The sequence below is a fragment of the Rhincodon typus genome, chromosome 8 (assembly GCF_021869965.1).
Source record: "Rhincodon typus isolate 14 chromosome 8, sRhiTyp1.1, whole genome shotgun sequence".
Lineage (NCBI taxonomy): Eukaryota > Metazoa > Chordata > Chondrichthyes > Orectolobiformes > Rhincodontidae > Rhincodon > Rhincodon typus.
Window position 1 is genome coordinate 6,948,819 of NC_063339.1, and position 17,960 is coordinate 6,966,778.

At 43.2% G+C, this 17,960-nt stretch overlaps 1 protein-coding gene across 1 annotated transcript; it reads right to left on the reverse strand.

Annotated features, from left to right (window-relative positions):
- Positions 1-2,316: 2,316 nt before the first annotated feature.
- On the reverse strand, positions 2,317-17,517 carry LOC109913564 (26S proteasome regulatory subunit 4). The gene is made up of 10 exons (XM_048599599.1): positions 17,441-17,517; positions 14,057-14,153; positions 13,252-13,376; positions 11,962-12,147; positions 8,814-8,942; positions 7,783-7,879; positions 6,840-7,029; positions 5,796-5,947; positions 4,394-4,548; positions 2,317-2,660 (listed from the first exon to the last, which is right to left on the reverse strand). Exons 3-10 carry the CDS (start codon positions 13,309-13,311, stop codon positions 2,526-2,528), a joined length of 1,104 nt encoding a protein of 367 aa, XP_048455556.1. The 5' UTR covers positions 13,312-13,376; positions 14,057-14,153; positions 17,441-17,517; the 3' UTR covers positions 2,317-2,525.
- Between the last annotated feature and the right edge of the window lie 443 nt (positions 17,518-17,960).

Consider the following 17,960-nt stretch of genomic DNA (forward strand, 5'->3'; position numbering starts at 1 on the left):
ATTCAGAAGAATGAGGGGAGATCTTATAGAAACATATAAGATTATGAAGGGAATAGATAAAGTGGAGGCAGGGAGGTTGTTTCCGCTAGCAGGTGAAACTAGGACTAAAGGGCATCGCCTCAAAATAAAGGGAAGCAGATGTAGGACTGAGGTCAGGAGGAACTTCTTCACCCAAAGGGTTGTGAATCTGTGGAATTCCCTGCCCAGTGAAGTGGTTGAAGCTACCTCGCTGAATGTGTTTAAGGCAAGGCTAGATAAATTTTTGAACAGTTAAGAAATTAAGGGTTATGGTGAGTGGGCGGGTAGGTGGAGCTGAGTCTCAAAGATCGGCCATGATCTTATTAAATGGCGGGGCAGGCTCGAGGGGCCAGATGGCCTACTCCTGCTCCTAGTTCTTATGTTCTCGTGTTTTGAAATGAATTTAATCGGAGATTGTTGGACCAAGCCAACTTTCCACAATGCACAGCCTTCTTGATGTTTGTTATTCATTACAGGGCACAGATTCTTCAAGCTGTGTCTTTACTACAGCCATAACAGAGCAAATACAACAGCTAAACTTCACCGATAATTTATGGAAAAGCTCTTTTCCTTCAAATTTTATATTGACCATCTTGACTGAGGTTACAATAACAGGAGAATGATAGGCCACGTTCTGTTTCTGATACTTTTCTTCTGTAAGTACATCTCCTCTATCACACGTTTGCAGATGGTGGAAGGATTTCTGGGGTTGGTTATGAATCGATTGAACTGCATTGTAAATACTCCTTCCATGGCCAACAGGTCCTAATAATATATTAACGATCTTGATCTTGGTGTTCAGGGGACAATGTCAAAGTTGCTTTAATGACACTAAACTCGGAATGGTAAACTGTGAGGAGGATAGGATGGAACGCCAAAAGGATATTGAGAAGTTGGTGGAGTGGGCAGATAGGTGACAGATGAGATTCAAAGCAAAGAGCAAGGTGATGCACTTTGGTCAGAAGAACAAAGAAAATTACAGCACAGGAACAGGCCCTTCGGCCCTCCAAGCCTGTGCCGATCCAGATCCTCTATCTAAACCTGTCGCCTACTTTCCAAGGATCTGTATCCTCTGCTCCCTGCCCATTCATGTATCTATCTCGATACATCTTAAGTGACGTTATCGTGCCCGCCTCTACCACCTCCGCTGGAAACATGTTCCAGGCACAGACCACCCTCTGTGTGAAGAACTTTCCACGCATATCTCCCTTAAACTTTTCCCCTCTCACCTTGAAATCGTGACCCCTAGTAATTGAGTCCCCCACTCTGGGAAAAAGCTTCTTGCTATCCACCCTGTCTATACCTCTCATGATTTTGTAGACCTCAATCAGGTCCCCCCTCAACCTCCATCTTTCTAATGTAAATAATCCTAATCTACTCAATCTCTCTTCATAGCTAGCATTGAAAGACAATAAAAAAAAGGGTACAATTCTAAAGGGAGTGCAGAAGCAGAGGGACCAAGCGTTAGATCACTGCTGGAGCACTGTCCACAGTTCTGGGTACCTCATTGTGTGAAGGATGTGAACGCATTCGAGAGAGAGCACAGAAGTGATTTGCAAGAATGCTTCCAAGGATGAGAAATGTCAGTTATGAGGATTGAAGAAGTTGGGACTGCCCTCCCTGCAGAGTTGAAGGGTGAGAGGAGATACGGTAGTAGGTTGCGGAATCGTGAGCGGGTTGGACAGAATAGATGGGGATAAATTGCTCCTGCTTTCAAATAAAAAAGAATGAGGGGGCATAAATTTGAAGAAATATACAAGCAAAGAAAAAATCTTCACACAGCAAATAGTCTAGAATGTACTGCCTGGAAACGTGGTGGAGGCAGGTTCATTTGAAGCATTCAAGAGGGGCATTGGATGATTATTTGGATAGAGATGGTGTGCAGGGTATACGGGGAAAAGGCAAGAGATTGACACGATTGGGTGCAGGCATGATGGGCTGAATGGCTCCTTCTTGTGCCATAACAATTCTGTGAAGTCCGATTGTGGGACTTGAGCCTGGAGCTCCTGGCATTACCATAATTTTACCATACCTTTTATTCTTATACTGATTTAAAGCAGATTCTACTGTGGGCCTGCATATAGTGGGAGCAGGTGAAGGCAGCACTATATATAACATTGTACAGCTGATAGACGAGTACTCATTGCACCAGCTTGGACATGAATCTCAGAGTTGTGAGCAGAAAGGACAATTTGCTGCCAAGAGAAAGGGATTTAAGGGAGTCGTGCATTTTGAGTAAATTCAGCCCATATTTTTACAAATATCAGCACCCTAGAAGTTAACAGGAAGCACCACTGGTCATATCAAAACGCATACAGGCAACACTTTATTCACTAAGATAGGACTTATACGTTTACGTTCTTGCCGATCTAGGAGCACATTATAAGCCTTGCCAAAAAAAAATTACGTAAAACCTCCGATCTCAAACCCCCACATCTGGAAAGTCTCAAAGAACTTTTGCAGCAAAAGGAAGGTTGGTTGGTTGATGCAAGGAATCTAATCAAAGGTTAAAGGTACAATCCTTCAGGTGTGCCCTCTTGCTTTTTGTACAAGACATTTTCCTTTGACTTCTTGAAGTCTTCGTTGGTAACCTTCATCCTTCGCTCACGCAGGGCCATCAAACCAGCTTCTGTACAGATAGCCTGCAACAGAAATAAAAGGACATATTCAACTTCAACATTAGCCACTACATAAACTCCAACTCTTGATTCATCAACAAAAACAACTAGCAGAGAAATTTCTAATGACAATTAGTAGCTAAACAATATATATTCAGACCAGGAACTTGGATGAATAGAGCTCATCACATTGTTTGCACCTTGGCACTTTGCAATGTTTTCAGTGACTTGCAGCAGCCATTTTACACACAGCAAGATCCCATATACAGCAATATGTTGCCTCCGCAGTCAGTCACTCTCGTCTTGGTGAAGTCGGTCAATGGTGGAATACTGTTCAGAAGGATTCAGACCGCTCCCAACATTCTGAATGGTGTTGTGGGATTTTTAAACATTGTGGAAAGGCAAACAACACTTTGGCTTTTAACATCTCACCTGACATAACATCTCGACATGCTACCCACCTTCAAAGAAGCCTGGATTTAGCTGCTCAAGTCTTGAGGGTGTGGGTTTAATCTTTAGTTTTAAAGAGGCAAAGTTACTGTTAATGGAATCAAATTGGCACCCAGAATGGAAAGGAGCCCCAAGCACCCACTTACTATTGCAATGCAGTGGCCTCTGCTGGGAAGGATATGCTTTAACAACAGGATTTGAGACTGATTGTGATAAATAGCTCGTTAATGTTCACGAGCCAGGCTGTCACTTTGGAGAAATACCAGTTGCTTTTGGGGTAGCATGGGGTAAGAGGTGGGGAGAAAGGAATAATAATCACCGATTAGTAATCTGGAAAACCAGGCTAATGCTTTGGGGATAGGCTGCTAGTGGAACTAAAATTCAAATCTGGAATTGAAAGCTAGTTCAGTAATGGTAACCACACAGCTGTCATCAACTGTCTGAAACAACCACTTTACAGAAGAAACTCGGTCATACTTACCCAATGTAGGTCTGACCCTTATTTAACTCCAGTCCCACAGTAACATAGTTGACTCTTACCTGCTATTTCAAATTGTGTGCAAAGCTGCTCAGTTCAAGGCCAATTAGGATTGGGCATAAAATGCTGACCTTGCTGGCAAAACCCACATCACAAAAACCATAAAGGAATGAGCACATCAGGAGAGAGAGAGACAGGTGACTGTGTAAGAACATAAAGGTTTGAACAGTTTGGGCCCCCGAGTCTGTCTTGCTATTTAACAGGATAGTAGTTAAATTCAATTCTTACAAGCAATTCCCAGATTCCTGGATTCCCTTACTGTCTGAAAATCTTTAAACATTGTTGTAAAAATACTCATCGACTGAGCATGGGCACTTCTCTGGGGAAGAGAATTCCAAAGGTTCATATTCCTCTGTTTAACATTGGAGAGAAAAAAGATACTCTTTTCCAAATGGTCAAAAAGCCTAATTCTGAAACCGTGACCGACTGGATGGAGGCAGGGGTGACGTGGGGGTGTGGCGTTCACACAAGTGTTGGGGAGGGTGGGGGAGAACTGTATGGGCACATGTGAACAGGTGTGGGGTGCATGCGCGCATGGGGTGGAGACTTTGGGGAGGGTTTATGGCGGTGATTGTGGTATTGTGGTTTTAGGAGCTAAAAACAGCCTCTCTGCATCTGCCTTAAAATCTTTGAAGAATCTTTAATAAAAATCACTTCTCATTCTGCTAAACCCCAAAGAATATTAGTCTATTCGACTTAATTCTTCCCCCATCCAGCATAAAAAGGTGAGGAGAAACAGAGGGAGCAAAAGAGAAATACCCTGACTCACCTTAATATCTGCCCCAGACAGATCGTCTTTAGCCAGTATCAGCTCGTCCAGGCTCACATCTTGTGCTACTGTCATTCTGCTAGTGTGGATCTGGAAGATACGTCTCTTGGTCTTTTCATCCGGAAGAGGAAATTCAATCTTACGATCAATCCTCCCTGGAATAGTAGAAAATCTAAGAAAAAGACTTGCATTTGTGCAGCATGTTATCACAGTGGCAAATGTGCTCCACACAATTTATTTTTCATACCCAGTGATTGTTATGTAGGCAGAGGTGTTACAGAATTCTCACAGTAATGCCACTAGACGAGCAATCCAGAAGTGTGCACTAATGATTTGGTTCAAATCCCACCACAGCAGTTGAGAAATGCAAATTTGCTTCATTAAATAAGTCTGGAATTAATAAGTCAGTAACAGTGACGACAAAGCGAGTGTAGCATCATTAAAAAAAACCCAGCAGATCCTCGAGGGAAGGAAATCTGTTGTCCTTACCCATTCTGGCCTGTGAAAGCTTCCAGGCCCATAGCAACACGGTTGCCAAAACTAGCAACTATGTCAACTGATGATAATGGTTTATGTAAATAGCTTCATCACCTAGAACTGCAGTGGCTAATCACCAGCTTCCAAAGGGCAATAAAAACTGATTTATGACACCCACATGCTGAGAATTTTTGTTAAATGCAATCAATGTTCAGCGATAGGATTTCCCCAATGGCCAGGTTCCTTACTGCTGCTGTCAGTTAATAGAAGACCTTTGGCCTCTACATGAATTACAAACTGACAGCAGATAAGTTCAATGTCTAACTGAAAGACAGCACGTCTGACAATGCAGCAGTCCCACAGTAATGCAGTCAGTGTGTTAAAACCCCAGTATGGAATTCAAACTTTTCAGTGTACTTAGTGACTTTGTGTGTCACTTTGCCAGCAGTTAAATGTCAGGATAATGTGCCCAGCTGTAAAAGTGATATTCCCTGAATGTGAGAGGCAATCACCAGAGCTGACTCCCACTGCTACAAGCCTGTTTCAATGTGCACAACTTAATTAATTAGCCAGTCCTTTGCACATAGGATCAGAAAATATCAGAAATGAATTAAACACCCATAAGGCACTGACAGAAATAAACAGCATGTTACCAAGCATTCTCAACTGAGAGGATTAACCTGTGTCCTCCACATCTGATTTCTCAGATCTTCCTTTCCTATCTGAAAGAGTTTAACAATTAGCCTAGATCGAGCTGTATTTGCAGCATCTAACTAATTAAACAGCAACTTCTATTGACTAAAACACAGAGACTGCTGAAGAAACTAAGTCTGGTAGCACCTGCGGAGAGAGAAACAAGAGTTCACATTGAATCCAGTGTGACTCTTCTTCAAAGCCTCTAGTGACTGACCAGCCTTGAGCTCACCTGGCCTGATGAGAGCTGGGTCCAGTGTTTCTATCCTGTTTGTGGCCATGATAACTTTCACATCTCCCCGGGAGTCAAACCCATCCAACTGGTTCAGAAGCTCCAGCATCGTACGCTGGATTTCCCGCTCCCCACCGGAATTGGAGTCATACCTGACAGCAAAACATGATTCAATGATCAGAACAGCGATAGCCCAGCAGCAAGCACAGCACCGACAGTAAATACAGAGGATTCTCACCAAGTACCTGCTGGTTGGAGAGCCCAGAACAGGAAACCAGCCGAGATCAGTGGAATGGCTGCACCAAGAAGGTCCTAGGTTTAAGGCTCAATCTGTACTCAAGACTGACCGACACAACAAAGCACCGAAGATGTGACATTATTTATAGAGTGCAGAGCTTGGGAGGGGCAGGAAACTTTGAACCCAAGACTGTCATTGCATCACATGACTGCATGGGCGGTAATAGCCAAATGAGGGACCTAGATCCCCTTTCTTCATCCCAAAATCTTTACTATTCGGTGTTGCCCATAACAACTGATCAAATCAATCTCTCCATTCTAGCAGCTAAAGCCAGGTTCCCAGTGAGTCACGAGCCTCCTGCCAATAGCTCCTGGGTAAATAACTAGTCTCCAGTGCCACATGTACAGCCTTGGTTTTGTAAGTAGCACTCTCCCCTCAGCCAGAAAACAATTGGTTCAAGGCCCACTCCAGAGACGCGAGAACAAACTGCAGTCGAGTGGCACATCAGTCAGAGGAAATATTAAACTGAAGCACAGTCTCAGGTGGATATGAGATCCCTCTTAGGGGCTGAGCCGGAAGTTCTGCCAGGTGTCCCCTTCAATTTAGCCACAACTAACATCAGTGAATTATCTGGTCATTATCACATCGCTGTTTTGCGGGATCTTCCTGTATACAAGTTGCTTGTAATATTTTCCAAAAGTCACAAAACATCCTTGACTTTGCCCGTATAAAATATGCTGAATTCCAGAAACCCGCTTTAACCCATATACTCCCCAGACTGAAACAGCCTTCTCAATGCAGTGTACCTCTTTGTGCCAATGGCATCGATTTCATCAATGAACACGATGGACGGAGCATGTTCTTCTGCAACTCGGAACAGTTCACGTACAAGTTTCGGCCCATCTCCCAGGTACTTCTGGATGAGCTCCGAACCAACCACTCGCAGGAAGGTGGCCGAGGTTTGGTTCGCTACAGCCTTGGCTAGTAAAGTTTTACCTGGATGTCAATACATAAAAAGCACAGGTCAATTAGTTGGACCTTTTATGGAAGTTGCTGCAGCTGCTCAGCAATGGCACGCTTAAATGCACAAGATGCAACTGAAATTAAATATAAGAAACATTTAACATGCTGAATGCAACAACTTTATCCCCAAGAATTGGGACTGGATTGCTATACAGAGAGCCTGCATGGACAGGGTGGACCAAACGGCTGTCTCCTGGGTCATAATGACTCTCTGGTTCTATGAGGTGCAAGTGATCCCAAGACTGATACTGAAAGGCAAATGCACCCAACCATTTGGGGAACCCCTTTCATAAAAGAAGTTTAGTTGGTTTACAGGAAGGAGACATTGATATTTAGACAATGTATATTCTCCAAGTGTTGTATAGTTGGAACAACACTGCTCCAGTGACCACAGCACTATCTGGATAGAAGCTAAACAGCTGAAATAAATGCAACGTGGCCACTGTGCTGTATAGATTTATACTGAGCACTTATCATGAAGGTGGAAACCCAGTATGAAATGGCTAGCACAATCTCAGCATTATCCACAAGGCGTAATGCCATCAACAACTGGGGTGGGGGGGGGGTGAAAGTGCATTGTAAGCCCTTGACGCGGAAAGCAATCAAAGCACAAATTACATCTTTATTTTAGCAACATTTTATCTTGATGGCAATGAAATGATGGAAAGGATATTTTTTAAAAAATCAAGAATAAATTAACACTGACAATTAAAGGATGAAGTTTACCTGTGCCAGGAGCTCCATACAGAATAACTCCTTTAGGAGGCTTAATTCCCATCTCTTCATAATATTCAGGATGGGTGAGTGGAAGTTCTACAGATTCCTACAAAAGTTAAAGCACATTTTTTTTGTTTAGAATGAATCACTGTCTCTCTCTTACACACACAGAGCTATATTTATCTTACAACTACACCCACCTCGTCAACAAACTTTACTCCCCAGTTGCTGCATGTGTCAACTTAAGCTTCACTAGAAATTCCCATGGTGCAATTTGCAATAAAAACTTCCTACGTAAACACTGCAATCATACCTCATTGCCAGTGACAGCTCTGCAACACCTCGTATTTCCTAGCTCTTCAGCCTGCGACATCATTAATTTGTTCCAACTAAACCCACTTCCCAAATAGTCAGTATTACTCAAGAATGATGAATAATAAAAATGGAGGAGCGCTGTATAAAATTAGGGACAGAATTCGATGATTTAAAAAAAGGGAGTGGAAGTAGGAAACATCAACGGCACTTCAGTGGAAAACTACACTAGGGCTTGTCTCCCAAGTGCAATAACCCAACTTGGGAGATCAACCAGCAAGATATCTAGCACTTAATTCCCAAAGCGTCACATTTACACCTTATTGCAGGTTCCCCATCATACAAACAAAATAAAGAACTGTGAATTCTGGAGATGAAGGGCCACGAGACTCAAAGTGTTGACTCTGTTTTCTCTCCAGCCATAACTGTTGAGTTTCTCCAGCAATTTCTGTTTCTGTTTGTTCCCCATTATTTAACCTGTTAATAACCTGGGCTGATAACCACCCCACTGTCATAAAAGCATCATATTCAACCCACTCTAGGCACTGCCACTGGGAGATGTATTCACCCCTAATCCTAATCATTATTGAAATCATTGAGACTTCCAAGAATTCTCTTCATTACCTGAAAGTACCAATCATCCAACCACATTAAAATGAAAGTGTGGGCTGCAGGGGTCACTGAACTTTGAATATTATTTCATGATATTTAACAAAAGCGGCTCTCACCTTGATTTCTTGGATCTGGCTATCTAAGCCACCGATATCAGCATACGTCTCCTGTGGAGCCTTCTCCACTTTCATAACAGTCACCAGTGGATCTGTGTCATCTGTCAGTACACCAATCACAGCATGCACCTAAGCAACAGGATTGAAAGAAGAACTCAGAGATAGTAAGAACTGCCGATGCTGGAGTCAGAGATAACACAGTGAGGAGCTGGAGGAACACAGCAGGCCAGGCAGCATCAGAGGAGCAGGAAAGCTGATGTTTCAGGGGAAGAACAACTGTCAGTTTTGCTTACTCACTATCTTAAATGCTTTCGGAATATCAGGGGTTTGATTTGTTTATTCATGGGATGTGGGCATTGCTAGCTGAGCAGAGCTGGACTGTACAGAAGCATTAAAACTCTAGTCAAAACAAAAACAGGCAAATCTAATGAGGGAAGGAAATAATTTAGCACTAGTCACAACAGTGACATCATTTAATCATGCAGAACCAAGTCAGATAAGAACCCACAATGCCTGCTGAATGTTTAATCCTTATGGCTGCTGCTTCTCTTCAAAATTTCCCTCTTCTTCCTCCTAACCTTCAAATGATTTTCCCTACATCCACTTAAAATGAGAAACTGCATCCTTTCACATTCTCAGGCTGCGGCTAATGTGCTCCCATGAGGAACTTGAATAGTTTATCAACTTTACTAACACCTTTCAACCCAACCTCAAATTCAGCTGGACCATCTCCGACACCTCCCTCCCCTTCCTGGACCTCTCCGTCTCCATCTCCGGTAACCGTTTCAGCACCGACACCTATTTCAAACCCACCGACTCCCATTGCTACCTTGACCATACCTCCTCTTACCCACCCTCCTGCAAGAATGAGACTCCTTACTCCCAATACCTCTGCCTCCACCACATCTGCTCCCAAGATGGAGCATTCGACTCCCGGACTTCGCAGATGTCCTCCTGCTTCAAGGACTGCAACATCTCCCCTGCAGTGTCTCATAATGCCCTCAACCTCAAATCTTGCATTTCCTGCACCTCTGCTCCCAACAAAAATAAAAACAGAGTCCCCCTGGTCCTCACATACCACCCCACTAATCTCCACATCCAGCATATCATTCTCCGCCACTTCCGCCACCTGACCCCATCCCAAAGAGATATTTCCCTCCCCATCCCTTTTGTACAGACTGCTCACTCCGCAACTCCCTCGTTTGCTCCATATGCCCACCACAGAAGGTGCTACACCTCCCCGCTCACCTCCATCCAAGGCCCCAAACAATCTTTCCAAATCCGACAGGGATTCAGTTGTACGTCCTATATCCGCTGCTCCCGATGTAGAGGAGACCACATCGGTGAGACCAAACATAGACTCGGTGACTGATTTGCGGAGCATCCGCGCTCTGCACGCTATAATCAACAACACTTTCCTGTTGCCAACCATTTTAACTCCCCCTCCCACTTCCTGGGTGACATGTCCATCCTGGGCCTCCCCCAGTGCCACAATGATGCCACCCACAAACTGGAGGAACAACACCTCATATCCCGCCTCGGGAGCTTACAGCCCGATGGCCTCAACATAGAATTCACAAGTTTTAAAATCTCCCAACCCCTAGCCTCATCCTATATCCAACCCACCCTCTCAACCCCGCCTCCTTGACCCGACACAACCTGTCCATCTTCTTAACAACCAAAAGAACTACAGATGCTGTAAATTAGGAACAAAAACAGAAGTTGCAGGAAAAGCTCAGCAGGTCTGGCAGCATGTGTGAAGAAAAAAAAAGTGTTAACGTTTCGGGTCTGGTGACCCTCCCTCAGAAATGACCCAAAACGTTAACTCAGATTTCTTTTCACAGATGCTGCCAGACCTCCTGAGCTTTTCCAGCAATTTCTGTTTTTGTTCCTGTCCAATTTCTTCTCCACCTATCTACTCCACCCCTTCCACTGACCGATCTCCACTACCCAATACCTATATCCCCTAACACCATCCCACCTACCTTCCCCCAGCCCCACCCCTCCTATTTATTTCCGAGCTCCCTTCCCCAGTCCTGATGAAGGGTGTAAACCTGAAACGTTGACTTTCCTGCTCCTCTGATGCTGCCAGATCTGCGTGTTCCTCCAGCTCCACATTGTATTGACACTGAAGAAATGGTATTTAATGATCGGCTCAATTCGCCCCAGAGGCATTCAGTACCATCCATGCAGCGTATGTTCACAGTCACATTAAGACTAGATCAGGTATAGCTTTTTGCACTTCTGTGGAACTGCTCACTCTTGTTCCCCCCAGCTTGGAGTCACCATCACTTGCTTTCTGTCCCATTCTTTTCTCCTTTGTTTCAGTCCTGTCCTCAGATGTGGGTCTTGGTTAGTCAGTTTACAGTCAGACTCGAGAATTTATTTCAGATCCCAAACTAATGCACTGGCTTCACTTCTCACCATGGCAGTTGACGAGAAGCGAATTCAGTAAGAATCTGAAACTAAAAATCTAGTTATCAAAAGTTAATCCAAGTAGTAAAACCATCAGCAGTTGTAAAAGCCTGTTTGACTCACTAATGCCCTTTAGAGAAGGAAATGTGCTGGCCTTACCTGGTCTGGCCTATGCGGGACTCTAGACCCACAGCAATGCAGCTGATTCTTAACTGACCTCTGAAATCACAGAATCCCTACAGTGTGGAAGCAGGCCATTGAGCCTAAACTGACCCTCTAATGAGTATCCCACCCAGACCCACCCTGTAACCCTGAATTCCCATGGCCAACCCACCTAGTCTGCACATCTTTGGACTGTGGTAGAAAACCGGTGCACCCGTGTGCAAACTCTACACAGACTGTCGCCAAGGGTGGAATCAAAGCCAGGTCCCTGGCACTATGAGGCAGCAGTGCTAACCACTGAGCCAGTCTATACAGCCTGGCAAGCAAATCAGTTCAAGGGCAATTAAGGATGGGCAACAAATACTGGTCTTGCCAGTGACAACCACATCCCACAAAGGAATAAAGAAAACAAATTTCAAACTATAGTAGACCACAAACTGATCAATTCCAGCTTTACTATCCTCTATCATTTTATTGACCATTAAATTAGTCATGTAAATATGTAGGAAGCGAATACTCAGCTTTCGAAGTGAAAGCTGAGACATGTCTGAGGGTTGTACCCCTCCTTTACCTTATGGTTGAGTAGGACTGAGCAGCCAGGCTCAAGCAGGTCTTTATCCACAAACGATAAGATGCTGACGTAATGCTCAGAGCCCACAGAGGTCGACACAATGGCGTGGTTATCGTCTATGATTTCCTCCAGCGTGCCCACAGACATCGGTGTCCCTCTCAGGTCATCCACTTTAGACCTTTCCTCCTGTTTACAGAGAAAGTCAACGCTTGTTATCTCATTCAGTACTGCAATGCAAGTGTCGGTGGTGGTAGGTTGTCTTTTTAAATTATCCGTGGTAGTTTGGTTTAACAGAGTGGCTCACTGGGGCCTTTCAGAGGGAGGAAATGGGCAAAGCAGATTGATGTGAAACTGGAGCCACTTACAGGTCAGACCAGATAAGGAGGGGAGTTATCCAGTGCTGAAAGATAGTCAGGCTTCTGTGAGGCTATTGCAACAAACCCATAGCTTCACATCCACTTTCACCAGTAACAACTTTTTAAACTGCATTATCAAGCAAAGAGGTTTAGTACTGCAGAACGCAGGCAGGTGCTAGGAACCAACACAAGATATACTAGGACAACTAAGTTGACAAACTCTGCTCTCTCTCCACAGATGCTGGCAGACCTGCTGAGTTTCTCCAGCAATTTCGGTTTTTGTGCCACTGACGTAGTTCAGAGCACCTAGTACTTAACGGGAAGCAGAAGCGCCCACCTGAATCGGTGGGGAGGTTAGAGCACGTTCAGTGCAGGAAACTCACTGGTCTAGGAAGGAGTGCTGCTCTGAGGCTAGGATGATAGCATGTTGCTGTCAAAGGCAGCTTCACTGTGGAACTGGTCATGGTACAGCTGACCCTGAACTGTTACGGGGCACAACCTGAGAGATTAGCTGTTTTAAGAGACTATATTTGAACAACTGTTATATTCTCCATAACTAAGAATGGAAATTCACATTGGCGAAGTTACCATACACGCTACATCCTGGTTTTCAAATAAACAGGTTAATTACTGCCCACGTAGGTAGCTGTTCGGGATGTTTGGGAAATGACATGACATTGCTTCCTATTGGAAATAAATGTTCTGAAGAAGGGTCACTGGTCCCGAAACATTAACTCTGATTTCTCTCCACAGATGCTGCCAGACCTTTCCCAGCAATTTCTGTTTTTGCTTCCTATTGGAATTTGAGTGCTTGAATCAAGATATGTTTAAAAAAGCTGTTATCCATGCGTAAGGGGCATTATATTGCAGAGCGAATGGGAGGCTAATAAGACTGATAACTCTGCTGATTGCGCTACATCTTTCCAGGACAAACCTCTTGTTTTTCTTCCAGCGGTTTCATTTGCTCCTGATTTCTGATGAATTCTTCTTCCATTAACAGATAATCTTTTATCCTTTCCAGTTTCAGTAACTTGAGTCTGCATTGTGTGTGAGGAGTCACTATGGGAATTAAATAAAAGAAAGCAGTTATTCTCAGGGATGATTCTTGGGTGTTCTCAGTGCATTGCTGAGGGTTTTCTACGCTCTGTCCATTGGGGAGCCAATCACTGTAAACACAATATGATCTGGAACCTTCTCCCATCAATAGCCAGAGTTGGGAATTTCTGACGGTGACTGAAGACTCCAAGAGATCCAGAGCGAAAGCTCAGAGCAGCTAACGTAATGCAGAAAGTTAAACCACATCAGGAAAGGAACTCAAAAGGAACAGAATGAACCCAAAGAGAACGCTAAATCATAAAGTCAGAAGTCACACACACCAGATTGTAGTCCAACAGGTTTACTTGAAATCACAAGCTTTGGGAGCACTGCTCCTTCGTCAGATGAAGCCACTGGACAAAGGAGCAGCACTCCAAAAGCTTGTCGTTATTTCAAATAAACCTGTTGGACTATAACTTGGTGTCATGGGACTTCCGACTTTGTCCACCCCGGTCCAACAGCGGCACCTCCACATCTAAATCATAAAGCAACCTTTTTCAAAAACTTTCAGATGGCAGTTTGATATCAAGGCTACGTGCTGATGACATGCAGTTGCTGTTTGAACTCAACTGAATTAGACCCAGATTATTTTGCGAGAAGACAACAAAACTCAGATGCATTTCAAAATGAGATCACTGCCTTACCGAGGGGTAACTTGCTGGCTGCATCAGGCCCTTTCGTTTTCTTCTTTTTCTTTCCCACTCGGGTTGGCACAGGAGGTTCATATTTCTTCTTCTTATCCTATCAAGACACCCCCCAAAATGTTACAAATACAGGTTATTTTTTAATCTTCTGAAACCGTGTATACTAACCTACATTCAGTATGCATTGGATTTCGCATTCCGGTTTGTATTCAGACTTTGACCAGCTGATTAGTATAGCACAACGGGATGCCTTTCGGCCCATCTTGCCTGCGGTGGCTCTCCAAATTAGCAATTCACTTTGTGCCTTTCTCCTGCCTCCCGTCCCGGTGTAACTGTGCGCATTGTTCATTCTCAAATAATGCACCAACTCTCTTCTGAATACCTTGACTGACCTGTCCCTAGCACACACTCATGCAGTGCATTCCAGACTCTGGCCACTTGTTGCATGAAAATATAGTGAACATGTAGTGATTTAAGCAATGTAACAATGGAAACTATTGTACCTGTCACCACACTGAGAATGTCTGTATAATTTTTTTAAAATTCGCTTGTGGGATGTGGGCGTCGCTGGCTGGCCAGTATTTATTGCCTGCCCCTAGTTGCCCTTGAGAAGGTGGGGGTGAGCTGCCTTCTTGAACCGCAGCAGTCCACGTGCAATAGGTTGACCTACAATGCACTTAGAGAGGGAATTCCAGGATTTTGACCCAGTGACAGTGAAGGAATGGCGATATATTTCCAAGTCAGTATGGTAGAGTGGCTTTGAGGGGAACTTACAGATGTTCCTGTGTATTTGCTGTGCTTGTCCTTCTAAATGGTAGGGGTCACAGGTTTGGAAGGTGCTGTCTAAGGAGCACTAGTGAATTTCTGCAGTGTATCTGGTGTGTACTCGTAATAAGGGAACATGAGCTTGTAGGAGCTGTGCCCTCCACATAATAAAGCAATTGTTTAAATAACAGGAGAGTAAAGGAGCATCACAACTTATTTCCTGAGGAGAATCACAGAAGTGTTACACCACAGAAGGTCATTCACCACATCATGTCAATACCAGCTCCTCAGATGAGCATTTTCTTTTGCCAGTCTTGTGCTTGCTCCCCATACCCATTTCGCCAAATAATCATCCAATGCCGTCTTAAATGCTTTAGTTGAACCTCTCCCTAACTTCTCACTGCATTGAAAAAGCTTTTTAACGTGTTACCACCGCTTCGTTTGCAGGTCACTTTAAATCTGTGCTCTCGTTCCTTTTACAGACCGGAACAGCATCTCCCCAACTCCACCTGCTCACCATTTTGTAAAAAAAAAACCTCTTTGTGTTTTCTCCAAAGAAAAAGTGCCAACTACTTCAATCAATCCTCATAACTGAAGTTTCTCATCAAAGGACCCATTCATGTAAATCGCTTCTGCACTCTCTCCAATGCATTCATATCTTTCTTATAATGTGGCACCCACAACTGTACACTATACTCCAGCTGAGGTCTAACAAGTATTCTGTACAATTTCAAGATCACCTCCCTACTTTTGTACTCTTTGTCTCTATTAATAAAGCTAAAGGATGCTGTACACTTCACTTACTGCTCTCTCCACCTTCATTGATCTGTGCACATATACCCTGGTCCCTATAGTCCTGCACCCCCTTTTAAAATTGCTCCCCTAATTTATACTGACTTTCAATGTTCTTCCTACCAAAGACCCTCCAGCACATGCAGATTCCTGGGAAATCCCCTCTACACCCTCTCTAGTGCAATCACATCTTTCCTATAAATGTGGTGACCAGAACTGCACACAGCTGCAAATAACAAGAGTTTTAAACAGTTACACCATCACCTTCTTGCTCATGTATTGTGCCTTGGCTAATAAAAGAGAGTATCCCATGAAGTGTAACATCTATTATAGGAAATGGTATAAACTGAAGCTGTGTTTGGTCAGCTTCAGCTGTGCCAGAAAATCCTGGATGAACTCATTTGCACAGTGCATGGTTGGCACAACTTTGGCAGGATTTACCGAAAGAAAATCACGTTTCATCTTTGTAAGTGACATGTAATAACACCTTACATTAACGCCATGTGAAATGGCCCTTTTTGTTTACAGCTTCAGTTGGTTTACTATGCTGGCATGCTTCACTATTTATATGTTTAACTTGTAAACAAATCCAACAAAATAACTTTAGCCTGTACATTCTGGTTTGGGATGTGTGGCAAAAGGACAACTGTTTGGTGGGTATAGTAAATAAGAAGAAAAGGTTTACACTGCAGGGGCGTCATAATCAGGTAAGACGTTTAAAAATTAAATTGACAAAAGAACCAAGGTTGACACAGGAAACTTTTGTTTTTAAAACTCAGGAAATTGTCGTCATGATATAGAATACTGAAAATGTCTGAAAGGCTGGTGGAAATAAGATCGAATAGTATCCTTCAGAAGTAAATTGGATAATTATTTCAAGGGAAAACAAACACGTAGGGCTGTGAACTTAATAGAATGTGTATGATGGATAGACCAGGTATAGGATGGTGCACATCAAAGCAATGAGATGATTCAATTACACTCTAGTTTTCATTAAAGATGAATATTAATACTTGTTATTTAGAAATTAACTTCAACGCAATTAAGGTAATTCTCTAGGAGGCAGCTGAAACAAACAAACAATGATGTAGGAAAACGGTGCAGAGTGAAGCCAATAACCCTGAAAGAAGAAATGAATGCGTCACAAAGGTCACAAGATACCAAATGAGCAAAAACCAGCAACAGTGCCCCAGAGTGAAAGAAGCATTATCAGAGCTGGCTAGAAAGGTGAAAACAACATCCTGATGTTTTCTGTTTGGAGTAAGCACCTGGTCATTGATTTAAAGCATTTCTGTTCAATTAATTACAATGGGAAATGACTAAAGTTCAGTTGATTTCATATTCTTTGCACAGTGACCTGAACATCTCAAACAAATAAACCTGTTGGACTATAACCTGGTGTCATGTGATTTCTGAACTTGTCCACCCTAGTCCAACATCAGCACCTCCACATCCATATCATCACTTCCATCATAAATTTTGGGTCAGTTTTACGGGGCTGTGTCTTTAAAAATCAAATACCTAACACAGTTTGCTCTCAGGCCCCCTGTCTCCTGTTGTTATTTAGATGTTGAAATATTAAATAGAGCTTTTGCCTGTTTTAAGATTTTGGATGTTGATAGCCTTTGTCACAATGTGAAGTAACGTGACAATATTCAAACAGACTGACTTATGACTCGCACCTTCAGTTTTCTTTCTGCTAACACCCTCAAGTCTGTAACTGGTTTTGTTAATTACCATGATGGAATTTTATTGCTGCTATATCTTCAATTGTAATAAATTCGACAATTCCCATCCTGAACAACAATGATAGACTTAAACACTCACCTTATCATCTTTCTTACCACCTCCAGCTCCATGACTACCACTTTGGCTTTGACCCTGAAAGAAAAACCAAAAAATATGAATCGTTAAACAAGACTGATTAATGGAGTGGCATTGGATCAGCCAACGATCTAATTAAGAGGTGAAGAAGTTCAAGGGGCTGAGCAGACTACTCCTGCTCCTAATCAATTCCTGAAACATGTTATAGCAGATATGATATGTAGACACATTCCTATTTTAAAGATTTATGTACAACACACTTTTTCTGTCACACCCAGTTGAGAATATCCTATTGTTATAAAACAGTACACTACGCACCTCAGTAGAGGTGATCTTGTGGTTCCGGGTCAGTAACGTTCCTGCCTCTGAGCCAGAAGATCTGGGTTCAATCCCACTCCAGAACTTGATTGTCAAGGAATGTATATTTGTTACATGACCAAACAGCTTGATCATCAACTTACAAATCTTTCCAGCACACAAGCGGTAAGAGCAGGAGAGATTCATGATCAGCCACGAGAATGGA

Excerpts from the sequence above, each read along its gene's own strand:
- LOC109913564 (XM_048599599.1), bottom strand. The coding sequence starts at position 13,311 with ATGGAAGAAGAATTCATCAGAAATCAGGAGCAAATGAAACCGCTGGAA. Across the intron at positions 7,030-7,782 it reads GTATGGAGCTCCTGGCACAG|GTAAAACTTTACTAGCCAAG; the intron begins GTAAACTTCATC and ends ATTGACATCCAG. Across the intron at positions 4,549-5,795 it reads CCCAGCTCTCATCAGGCCAG|GGAGGATTGATCGTAAGATT; the intron begins GTGAGCTCAAGG and ends CTACTATTCCAG.